This window comes from Lutra lutra, chromosome 1 (genome assembly GCF_902655055.1).
Source record: "Lutra lutra chromosome 1, mLutLut1.2, whole genome shotgun sequence".
NCBI classification, from domain to species: Eukaryota; Metazoa; Chordata; class Mammalia; order Carnivora; family Mustelidae; genus Lutra; species Lutra lutra.
Genome location: NC_062278.1, coordinates 215,694,751 through 215,706,904, shown reverse-complemented (window position 1 = coordinate 215,706,904; position 12,154 = coordinate 215,694,751). Strand labels below are relative to the sequence as shown.

General features: G+C 55.9%; 1 protein-coding gene across 13 annotated transcripts in view; it reads left to right on the top strand.

Moving 5' to 3' along the window:
- Positions 1-12,154, top strand: part of DNM2 (dynamin 2) — an 84,554-nt gene that overhangs the window by 55,863 nt on the left and 16,537 nt on the right. For 3 of the 13 annotated variants that reach the window (XM_047702439.1, XM_047702400.1, XM_047702390.1), the window contains exons 9-15: positions 1,064-1,131; positions 1,771-1,909; positions 4,238-4,324; positions 5,899-5,969; positions 7,394-7,423; positions 9,189-9,240; positions 10,200-10,211. In XM_047702439.1, the coding sequence (XP_047558395.1) occupies positions 1,064-1,131; positions 1,771-1,909; positions 4,238-4,324; positions 5,899-5,969; positions 7,394-7,423; positions 9,189-9,240; positions 10,200-10,211 (459 nt within the window). Of the gene's footprint in view, positions 1-1,063; positions 1,132-1,770; positions 1,910-3,117; positions 3,257-4,237; positions 4,325-5,898; positions 5,970-7,393; positions 7,424-9,188; positions 9,241-10,199; positions 10,212-12,154 lie in introns of all 13 variants that reach the window. The other 10 variants (XM_047702492.1, XM_047702447.1, XM_047702420.1 and 7 more) reach the window with 6 other exon arrangements.

The window sequence follows — 12,154 nt, the reverse complement described above, 5'->3', positions numbered from 1 at the left end:
TTTTGGCCCTCTGACAAAAACCAATACACAGTCTTTGCAAAGTACATAGAACATGTAGGTCAGTTTTCATGGGAAAGTGTCCTCATCACGGTGAAGGGGAAAACAGGCAGGGTAAGGAGCCAGCACATATAGAATAGCATATAGGATAGTATTTACAACATCCTTCCTCGTAAAGGCTGTGATGTCTCCGTGTGTGTCTTTGCACAGACAGATCTGCAAGAGTTCTCATAAAAATGTCTGTTCTGGGCTTTGAGATTTTTCTTTTGTTAATTTGCTTGAAGTTTTACACTCCTTACCATGAATATACATCATTTTTTATAAAAACCAGTAAAATTATTTTCAACAAAGGCCAAAAGCTTAAAGGGATGAAAAACACCCCTAATCCTAATACCCGCAGACAACTCCTGTTAACTTCTCAGTGTTTGCCCTTTCCGGATTATTTCTGTGCAAATGGGTAAGTCCCCGGCCTACACAAAACACAGCACATCTGCTCATCCATACTTGAAAAATAATTCATGTGTCTCTGTATCCTGCTTTTTTCATATGGTGGCCATCTTTCCAAACCAGTCATTTACATTTCGTGCGTTGTTAACGGCAAGATAGTATCTTACGGATGTCCCATCAGACATTGAACCAATCTCCCATTATTAGACATTTAAGTTGTTTTCACATTTTTTAGCAGTTACGAATAGTTCTATGAACATAACTAATTCTTATGAATTCCTCAAGGTAGGTTTCTAGAACGTTTAAAACTGCCTGAAAGTATAGCTGTGTTTTTGGAGGCTCTTGATTGGTATTGCCAAATAGCCCATAAAAAAGTTCATGTGAATTCATGTTCCTTCAGAGAGAGAGTGAATTCACGTTTCCTCTGAGAGAGAGTGAGAATGTTCATTTCAAACCATCCTTGCTGAAACTGGGTTTTAATGTTTTTAAAAATTTTGACCGGTGAAATAGTCTGCCATGTGAAAACAGCCACACACAGGATATACCTTCCCCAAATACTCACCCGTTATGGGGGTGCCACAGGTACCTCTTTGCATGTGAGTGATTTGTCTGCTCTCAGATGGAGTTTGACGAGAAGGATTTACGGCGCGAGATCAGCTACGCCATTAAGAACATCCACGGAGTCAGGCAAGTTCTAAGGGGAGAGCTGCCGTGTTCCCTTCACCTCTGCGGCGCCACTGTCCAGCCAGTTGGTTGCCCCTCCCTCCAGGTGCCCTGAGTGTAAGGCCTGGAGAGGGCTCCTGGGTGGTTTTCAGTAGCTTTAGTCTACTTTAGTCTCTAGCTTCAGTCTCTCCCTGTGGGTCTCCAAGGGCACTCGAGGGTGGGTGTGCTATCTTGTGTGGATCTGTTGTAGGCCACGGGGCTACTTGCCGCCCTTGGGTTTAATGTAGGTTAAACCGCCCAGTCAGTTGGCATGAGCCCAGCTGAGAAAGCTCACTGATTTGCCCTGGGGGGTTGTGGGGAGCCAGAGCTGAATCACGGTTACAGGAACCCAGCATGCGTCCCCATCACGGGTCCCCTGTGAGGCTCCTAAGTCCCTTCCGTTATCCGACAAAAGTTGTCACCCTGGTTGTGCAGTCTTCCATCAGCCCTGGGGTCCTCGGGTCATCCTGTGGGTTTCCAGGCAGTGGATGCAGGCATCTGACCCCCAGACTTGCCATGACCTTGGCTCATTCTCGGGGACCTGGCCCGTGCCTATGAAATTGCTGACCGTGCTTTGTTTCTCTCTGACTTATCTCCCCCACCCCCGGGTACGGATGGTTTTAGGACCGGGCTCTTCACCCCGGACTTGGCATTCGAGGCCATTGTGAAAAAGCAGGTCGTCAAGCTGAAAGAGCCCTGTCTGAAATGTGTCGACCTGGTTATCCAGGAGCTAATCAATACAGTTAGGCAGTGTACCAGTAAGGTATTGGGCCCTCGGCAGGGTGACTCCTGGCCTTGTGGAAGCGGGGGTATGGGGGTTTGGTATCAGGCTCCCAGTGCTGCTCCAGCCTTTGCCCTGCTGGTGCCCTTTCCCCCCAGGTTGCCTCAGTTTCCAAGAACGTGGCCTTCTCCCTGGGGCTGGGGCGGGGGCATGTTGGCCTGGGCGCGATGTCTGTGGGGTGGGAGGGTGCGCCAGGCCTCTAGACCCAGCCCGACTGGTGGGCAGGGCTCCCTGGGACCCTGATACCAAGCCTAGCATGTGTCTGATGGACGTGGGGGTGTCATTGGGCTGTCGCTTTGCTGCCTTCTGGGAAGCAGAGAGGGATCCCGCGTCAGCTGTTGGAGGCCAAGCTCCCTGAACCCTGCCCCCCCAGCCATCACTCCTTCTTGATGAATGCCTGGCACCCTCGGGCCTTCCTGGAGCCAGCCACCTCTCTGTCCACAAGGCACCAAGAAAGGCCCGAATGCCACCAGCAGAATGAGTGCTCAGGTGCCTGGCCCCGCAAAGCCAGCTCAGCTCCTTGCTGCTCCGCCAGTACCCCTGGCTCCCTCCAGGAACAGAGCTGTCCCTCCAGGCAGCGCGTCCTCCCAGCCACTAGGTCCCTGGCACCCGTGTGCTGGTATCCACAGGCCACCGTCTCCACCCGGCGGGTCGCGCTGGGCTCCCCCGCAGGCCTGGTTCCCAGGGCAGTGCGCTTCGGCCAGACCGCAGAAGTGCTTGCCGGTGGCCGGTTTGTGTTTGCACGTCCGCAGGGGCCCCAGAGCCTGGGGTCGGTCTCCCAAGGCAGGGAAACTGCTTGAGCCTTCTGTCTTGGTCTGGAAAAGCCCACATTTGCTTCTTAAGCTTCTTCGATTAGAAAAGGGAGAGAGAGAGAAAAACCTAGGTGGGGTGGGGCGTATCACCCTAGAGCCCACTGTCACAGGTGCGAAAATTCGAGGCCATCACGCTCCCTTCGCCGTCCGCACCGTGACACTGACCCCTGGCCCTGCCCCCGCCCCAGCCTCCCCTCCGACCCAGGACTCTTCCTCGATCTGAAGTAGCTTCCGGGGCAAATGCGGGCACAGGCTCCTACCTGCATGTCACTAACCAGCTGACTCTCCTTTCTTCTCTTTCTGTTTCCCATCCCGCGTGTGTGGCCTGCACTGTCCCTGGGTATCTTTCTACCTCATCCCGCCCTCCGCATGACCCAGGACGGGGCTCTTCACCCCCGACATGGCCTTTGAAGCCATTGTGAAAAAACAGATTGTAAAGCTCAAAGAGCCGAGTTTGAAGTGTGTTGATCTCGTGGTCTCAGAGCTGGCCACGGTCATTAAAAAGTGTGCCGAGAAGGTAACCGAAGGTTTTGTTGTCACCTGCGCATTTGTCCCGCATCTCCTCTCCCCACCCCCCACGTTAGTCTCCACCTGCGCATCTGGGAACTCTGCCTCAGTGGGCACCCCCTTCCATGGGCCACCTGTTGCTTGGCGACATCTCAGCTCTGCCTAGTGGACGAGAGAGGGGGGCATCGCGGCACACAGGTGTCCCATGTTTCCAGTTTGGGCTCTGCGGGGCAGGAGAGGCTTGGGGTGTGGCCAGGGACAGTCACCAAGCAGGCAGTGGGGACCAGGGGCAGTGCCTTAGAGAACCTTAGAGGAGGAGGGTGTCCGCCCCGTCACCCAGCGTGAACCGCAATCAGTGCAAAGACATGTGTGTTCGCGTGTCACGGAGCATTTCAGAGGCTTTCCACTAGTGATTTTGACCAGCTCCTCGGTTTTCCCTGACACGTGGACTTAACCTGAACCTCAGAAGGTGGGCTTCTCTGTACGTTTGGCTCAGGTTATGAGAGAAGAGTTTTCTGTAAGGGGGTCCCTCTGAGGGAGATGGCCCAGATGCTGCCCCCATCATCCTAGAACAGGCGCTGCTCACTCACGAGCTGGCCGAGAGTTCCCGCCCTGTGGGCCTGCTGGCCTTGACACTTGACTCGGTGTCCTTGCTCTCACCTGTGCTGGGCGGAGGGGGTGGCCGTCACTGTCGGGCAGCAGACACACACCACCCACTTTCTCTTGCCACTTTCCACCTTCATATCCATTCTCAAAAATCATCTCTGCTCGTGCGTGGGCGCCCTGTCATTCTGTCTGGCACACCGTCCCCCCACCGTCCCCTTCTTGTCTCTCAGCTGGAGCAGCTATGAGACAGGAGTGGGGTGGGGACTCGGTAGGCCTAGGCCTGGTCACTTCCCTTCCCCCTTGTTCTCTGCGTGGTTCATGTTGTTTCCTGGGCCACGAGGACTCCGCCAATGCCACCACTGTACCCCCCTCCCCTACCCCCCAGCTCAGCTCCTACCCCCGCTTGCGAGAAGAGACGGAGCGAATCGTCACTACCTACATCCGGGAACGGGAGGGGAGAACCAAGGACCAGGTAATTGACTTTTTGTTTGATTTTTCAGGTAGAATTTGTGTGCGTACATCTTTTTATATGTGCTTAAATCTTGAGCATACGTTGCCTTGAATAATGACAAACGCATAAAGCAAGGTGACCCCCACCTCAGTCAAGGTACAGAACCCTTCTATGATCCTCAAAATCCCTATCCTCCCCTCCCCCCAAACCCTGGCAATGGCCGGTCTGCTCCCCTATCCAGAACGTCACTCACATGGACTCCTGAAGTGTGTAACCTCTTGATTCTGCCTCCTGCACTTAGCATAGAGCACTCATGATTCTTCCCTGCTGTTCGTGGTGTTCGCGAAGGTTCTTGCTGTTGATCGCTCAGCGGCGTCCCATGGCACGTGTGGACCACAGCCTATTCATCCCTTTGCCCAGCAGAGGATGTGTGGGTGGTTTCTAGGTTTTAACATCTTCCTTGTGGAGACCATCCAGGCGCACACGGCCGTGGCCTGGGTCTCACCTGTCACATGCCGAGGGAGCCCGCGACTGTCCTTTCAGCTCCCTACGGGGCCTACATCTGGTCTCCGTCCCTCCCCCTCAGTTGTCCGCCATGGCCTCCTAGCTGGTGTTTGTTCAGACCAGCACCGGAACAGGCCTCCGTGTCGTATGAGGTGGTGGTGCCACCTCGTGTTGCCCATCAGTGGAGAACCTGGCTCGTTTGTCCCTCAGAGGGTCCCGCAGTCATCCTGTGCCCCAACCCATGTCGCTTCTGTACCCTGGAAGTTGTATCAAAAGTTTGAAAGATTCCAGTTCATTTTGTTGTCGAGAACGTGGCTGTCCCTTCGCCACGCCACGGTGCCTGGTTTTCCCACCGCCAGCACTGCCGGGCCCCAGCCCGGGGCGCTCGGGCCTTAGAAAACCAGCAGCAGTGGCTCCCATGCACAGAGCCCCCCAGCATTTTCCAGCAACCCCACAAGGTCCAAGTGCCTGGCATGTTTCATGCTAGAGTGCTCAGAGGTGCAGTGAAATGACAGGAGGGGGCAGGGTGTTGTGTAAAGGCCTGTCCCTTAGCTGACGGGACATTGTGACTGGTTCCTAGGTACCCGTGCGTGCTGCGTGTTCCATTCTCATGCCCTCGGTTAGCCAAATTGGCTTTGCTGTTTTAATGCAGCACTTAGAACACACCAGACACTGCTCTGTGCACTTAACATGCTCTGACTTGTTTGACCCTATGCAGTCAGGCCTCTCGTTGCCCCTTTCCACTGTTCAGTAAACCGAGGCCAAGGGTCACACTGCCAAGCAGTGGCCCGAGCGAGACTGCAGTCCTGGGTGGTCCACCCCAGAGGCCGGGCCTGCAGCCACCACATGGCGGCCTCTCTCCGCTCTGTTGGCCCAGTCTTTCTTTGTTGTGAGCCTCTGAAGGTTCAGAGTACCCACGCCGCCTTCCCCCTACAGGTGTACCCCAAGGTGTGTGTAGGAGAGTATGTGTGTGTGTTCCCAGGTCTCCCGCCTGGGAAGCAGTATGGTTCTGACTCCCCCTGCTGGTGGGTTTGGGAAGGGCTCCTGCTAACTTCGGATCTGTGCTCATAGCTAACCCCTCTTTCTTCCAGATTCTTCTTCTGATTGACATCGAGCAGTCCTACATCAACACGAATCATGAGGACTTCATTGGATTTGCTAAGTATGTACTTTTCAGGACAGCGGCTGGTGGGTGGCAGCAGTGCCTGCCCTCAGAGCCAGGCCCCGAGGGAGGCGGTCGAGTTGGCTTCCCTTAGCCGACAAGGGCAAGAGGGTCTTTCTCTCAGGATACTGGGGTGAAGCATGGAACCACCTGAGGGTATTTGGAGGCTTTCCTGGACTAACAGCAGTCCCCTTCCTCATTGCCCTCAACGCACCTCCTGTGGGGCCAACTTCCAGAAAGGGTGAGGCTGGCAGCACATGGTGCTTTCCTTTCTGCGTGACTTCTCAGAGCCTTTCATAAGCTGTGCAGTTTTCCCCAGACTCCCCCATCTGCACTTGGCCCTTTCACGGAGCGTCTCACGGGCTTGGGGCTCCGGCTCTGGGGGCTGCTCTCTGGGAAGTGCCATCCAGGCTCTCTGTGGCGTCCATCCACACACTGTAAATACAAACCCGGAACCTCCTGTGGCACCTGGATGAGAGGGCAGAGCAGGGGTCTCTGGTTGTGTCATGATGTAGATGTACGTGCTGGCGGCCTCTGGTACCGCTCACTGACTCCCTCTGCCCCTGGGTCCGCCCTCAGCCTGCTTGAGCGTCACGTGGATGGTTCTGGTGGCTCCTGAAGGTCTTCTTGCCTGAGCCCAATGAGTCACAGAACCAGTAGTAGCCAGCTTCCTGGCATTCGCTTAGCAAGTAACCCTGGTGTGTGTTCTCCGTGCCAGGTTCTGATACAGCAGTGAACGAGCACAGACCCAGGTCCCCACCCTCAAAGGAAGGGCCCGTGCCAGGGACAGACGTGCACCAAACCAGTCAAGACACAGTGTTGTCACTGCGGGGTCAGGGCTGTGTGAGGCTTGTGCTGAGTCTGGAGGGCCACTCCTTGACCTGGCTGCAGGGTAGCAGGGAGCCTTTCTTGTGAAGTTATTGGGAGGGCCTCGTGTTGGGCTAGCAGACTGGACAGGAGGCTCTTCCGCTCAGGGGGGGGTCTCTGAGCTGGGCTCAGCACTGCCGGGGTGGGACAGTCATAGTTGCACTCAACACACTTGGTCACCTGATCTTTGCTGGGCACGTGGTAGATGAGTAGAAGGAATGAAGGCATGAACAAATGAATGAGGGCATGATCAGAAGCTGCTTCCCATGCTCGGATGAGCCAGGGGCCCTGGTTGGGCCGTCCCTGCTATGGGAGGGCCCGGGGGCTCTGACTACGGGCCCCACGCCAGGTGCGCCCTCCTGTGCCTCTTCCCCCAGCAGCCAGGTGTGTGTGAGCTGAAAACGCTGGTCCCCCCCTTTGGTTTGCTGCTGTTTTCCTCACCTTGATGTCTCTGCTTCTCATACTTCATCCACAGTTCCTTCTCACACTCTCTCCTGTTTTTCCTTTGACCACTCCACTCTTCCCTCTGGATTCCTGGGCCTTCCCACTTCCCCCAGCTGTTATTATACTGAGCAGCTGGTGACCGGGTGGGTATTGCCTGCTGTGTGCCTTTTTCCTGGTGTGTGAACGGGGTCGCCCTGGCTGGGGGCGGGGCCCCGGGGGCGCCAGGCTCCAGGCACAAGCCAGGGCCCAGCCTTGGCAGCGGGGATATCCCCGGGGGCCCACTGTAGAGCCGCAGAGTGCCGTCTCAAAGCCGGGCCTGGTGCGGGGCCTTTGGGGCAGGACGGTGAACAAGGCCGACTTGGCCTTTCCCTTTCAGAGCCCACAGGCTGGACGCACGTGTTATGGAGCCCGTTGTCACAAGGCAGACAAGAGCTGGAAAGGGGAGTAGGTGAAGGGCTGTAGAAAAGAGGAGCAAGGATGTTGCCTGGAGAGAATGCCGGTGACAGGCAGGGGACCCAAACAGCGCTGGAGACAGGGAAGGAAGGCCAAAAAGCAGGGAGGGTTGAGGAGACCGAAGCAAGGTAGAGGTGAGAGACCCAGGCCCCATCTCTGGGAGGGCTCTGCAGGCCGAGGGGAGGACTTCGGACTCCTTCCCCCCCACCACTCCCCACTCCCCACCCACCCGCCCCCATTCCCAACAGCAGGACATTCCTGATGGGGCAGAGGCAAGGGGAGAGGAGAAGCTGCACAGGCTTCCCGGGGAAGGTGGGAGCCAGGAAGCCCCTCGGAAGCAGCTCATCCGGGACCTCACTGGCATCCAGCTGTCACTGTGTGTGGCCTAATCAGTCCCGCCTCCTTCTGACGCTGTTGACTGAACTCCTTCCTGGGCTTGGATGCTCTGGGCTGCTTCCTCACTGTCCGCTAAACACAACCACCAGGGCCCGAAGAAAAAGTTCTATAATAAACTCATTGAATGTTAGGAAAATCGGTGGATAAATTCTTTCCCTGTTCTTAATGTTCCAACCTTTACCGATAATAGGAGTAGATGCCTACTTCCTTAACTCTTTCTCCCCCTCTCCTTCTCTCTCCCTCTTTCCTTTATCCCAACAGCGAGCTTGAACTTTCAGGTACAGCCCCAGAGGCAGCCAGTAAAGGAATGAAACAAGGTGGTTTTCCTGGTCATATTCTGAAAGTTCCTAAAGCAATACGACAAGAAAAGAAAATAGGATGTCTAAGTTATAGGACACAGTCAGTTGTTTGCAGGTGGTGCTGTGATTGTCCCAGTGGAAGATAGGATGAACAAGGGAGCTGAGTAGGTTCCCACGTACCAGATACCTGATCTTCATCTGCTTGGCATGAACTAGCCAGAAAACAGGGTAGCTGAAGAAGAAGAGATCAGGGACTGTAGACAAATAAGGGACCTTCTAGAAATATGCATAGTGGGCGGCTGTCTCATGGTCTGATCTCCTGGGCTGGCTGGCTCTGTGGCCAGAGCCATTGAAGACTTGGTGCCAGGGTCAGGGATGGGAAGAGAGTGGGGAAAAGCCTCAGGTTTGACCCCCAGACAGCCTGGTGCTCAAGTTACTCTGAAGCCACTATGGCCCCCTCCCAGCCACCTGGGAGTCCAGCTTCTCAGGCCCCCGCCTTGGAGGCTCTGGGACTGTTGAGTCCTGGAAGTAGCTGGTGCTCTTGGGAATGGCTGAGGTCAGGACCTTGAAGCTTCAGTTTAAATACATTTTCTCCTTGCATGAGCCTGACTCTTTCCCTTGGGCTTCTCTCTGCCTCTGGCCTTAACTGGCCACTCGCCGCACCCCCCCCCCACCCCACCCGACCCCTACCCAGGGAGAGAACCCCACCACATCCCTCCTGCACGTCACCACATGAGTCCTCTCTCTGCTTTGTTTGCAGCGCCCAGCAGAGGAACACACAGCTGAACAAGAAGAGAGCCATCCCCAACCAGGTAGCCCACCCATCTACAGCCCATAACCCTACCCTCGGGGGCGGACGGTCACTTAGGGACCGCTGAGCCCAGTGATGGTGCCTGGCTTGTGGCATGTCCCACCAGACCCTTTACCCCCACTCCCCAGCCTCGAGTCTGTTCAGGCTTTGATGTTTCAGGAAACGTATCTTTGAGCTGAAGCTCTGGCATAGGCTGGGGAGGGGGGCAAATTTGTATATCCACGAGGCCCTGTCTGACATCCACGGCCACGCTTAGAACTTGACCCTGGAGAGAGGGGCAGCCCAGTCACCAGTGGGTGTCTGCAGCCAAATGGGGTTCCCAGCCCTAGCCCCAGAGACTCGGAATCTGTGGGAGGGCCTGGGTGGGGGCTGCATTGTGATAAGCTGCCCTGGGGAGCCTGAGGGGGCTTCGAGTCCCATACCTGAAGAAGCCCAGAGCCCCGGGAAGGGTTTCTACCTCGATGTCATGCCCCAGCCAGAGGCCTTGGCCATGAACAATATAAACAGCTTCATACATGCCGGTAGCAGGTGCCTCCTTTTTTTTCTCTAAGAAAACACATCAGTTTTTGCAAAAATTTCTGCCAGTGCCCGCCCCGCTTCTCCATGGTAGGCAGGGTGGGGGTGGGGGCAGGGGTAGGGGCTCTCTGTCCTGCACGGTTATGGAACCCTCTGGAAAGGAAGGATATAACCACTGCATGATTTTTTTTGCGCTTGCCGTAGGTCATACATATATTGTTGCTTTTTTGTTTCGAGAGATGATAATGAATTAAATATTAACACCATGAATATAATTAATAGCATGTAATTTTTTTTCTTTTGCTGTTTTTTCCCCCTGCTCTTCTCTCCTCCCATTTTTGTGCTTTTCCTGCTTTTTCTCTGTCCCCTCATGTCCCTTACGTTTCTCTACCTCTGCCTGCTCTTCTTTGATTTACCCACACTCCTAACTTTGCATTTTCAAAGGGGGAGATCTTGGTAAGTACCCACTTAGCGTGGTAGCAAACGTTAGAGAACCCAAGAGTGGTGGAGACCCCGCCACCCCGTAACATCCCTCCACCCCAGAATAACAGAACCAACTAAAATTCAAGCTAACCTAAAAACCGCCTGCAATGGCCAGCGCCTGCCGGCCTCCATGTTGCCCTGGGCATAAGCCAACTCACACAGACACTAACCTGACCACCATCCTTGTGGGAGGCCCACCCCTCCAGCCCATTCCTGACACATTTAGCGACAGTTTCCTGTAGGTCAGGGATGGCAAATACTCAGCTAACACCTCCCACGCTTCCCTCCCTTCACCTCCCTGGCCAGGGAAGATTTTGCTTAAGTCCTGCGTTCTTGGAACGTGTTCTTGTCGCTGCCACCACTCCAGTGCAGTCATCACCATGCTGAATTTTTCTCCTTCTGCGCTCATGGCAGACATCACTAATGGATCCAGCACTCTTACCTCTGTGCCTCTCCCCTGTGTGCACCAGGGGGGCAGGCATAGCTAATCAATCCTGGCATTCTTTCCTGAACATGCCACCACTCCCCATTTCGTGGCAGATGTGACTAACTGGTCAAAGAATTTTTTTTCCACGTGATAGCTTTGCACGTGACACCCCTCCCACACCCATGAGAGAGATAACTGATTGATCAGGAAACTCTCTCCTGGATGCTGCCACTATCCTTCTGTCTCCGTGGCAGATGTGATGGTTAATCAGACTGTTCTGGTCCATTTGCTCCCCTTCCCTTGTATTTTGCCTGCGGCAGACATCACTAGTCGCTCCTGGCACGCTTTCCGGCTGCGCCCAGAATTCTCACTTGGAATTCTCACTGAGGTGGCAGTTGCTACCCGTTGATCAGTGTGGCTGCCCACAATGAATGGTATTTGCCATCCCTGTTATCGGGAACACCTCCTCTCCATGTGTGGCCCAGCCCAGGCCAGCCCAGTGGGGGCCAGGTGCTGCTCCCATCTGAGGGGTGAGCTGTTTTCAAGGTGCTTGAAAGCCCAGGCAGCTGGCTTCAACCCCAGCTCTCCACGTCAGAGAGCAAGGCCTGGGCCGCCTCCTCCGGGCTCTTCTCCCACCACCGGCCCCTGAGGCGCTGGGCGGCCGGCTGCCGCCCTCTGGCAGGGATCTTCCGGTGAGCCCCGGGGTCGGGGTCGAAGTAGCTGAGCTGATCCTGGGCCAGGGCTGTGCTGCATCAGGGGCTCGGCAGGGTCGGGTGGGGGCAGTGGCCGGAGGAATCAATGATCCTTGAGCCTGTAGTCCCGCTTTTCCTGATGTTGCCCCCCATCCTCTTGGAACTCGGAACCGTTTCCTCCCCCCACACAGCCCAGGGGCCTGCTTCTCCTCGCACCCTAAGAGGTTTAGTCATTCTTTTCCTGCCAGATTCCACATCCCCAGCCACAAAGGCCAGCCCTGCCACATCCATCAAGGCTGTGGGCCCCTGGGTCTCCCAGCCATGGTTTCCATCCCTGCCCTGGGTGACTCATGCCGAGACCCTCACCCAGGAGGAGGCTGACCCACCCTGCCAGTGGGCCCCAGCTTGCTGCTTCCTGCCTGCCGCCCGTGCTCCCCCGGCGGTCCTTCCTCCCATCCCTGGCGTGCCTGCATGCCTGTCGCTGTGCACCCTGGGGCGTGGGAGCCTCCCTGCCTCTTCTGTCCTCCCCCACCCCTCTCCCTCTAAGCCAGGCCCCTGGGGCACAAGTCTGGCCTCTTGGACGAGGAGGCTGGACCCGCTCTCCTCTAGACTCCACGCGTGTGTCTGCAGCCCATGGCTTGGGCCTCCCCAGGGTGGGATTTCGTCTCTGACCCCACTTGGCTCCCACACGGACCTCTCTCTGGGCAGCTCGAGGCAAAGGGGACCTTGGAGGCTTCTCCAAGCCTACCCGGCGGTCTCCTGCCTCGAGACTCAGATGTGCCATTCCGGGCACAGCC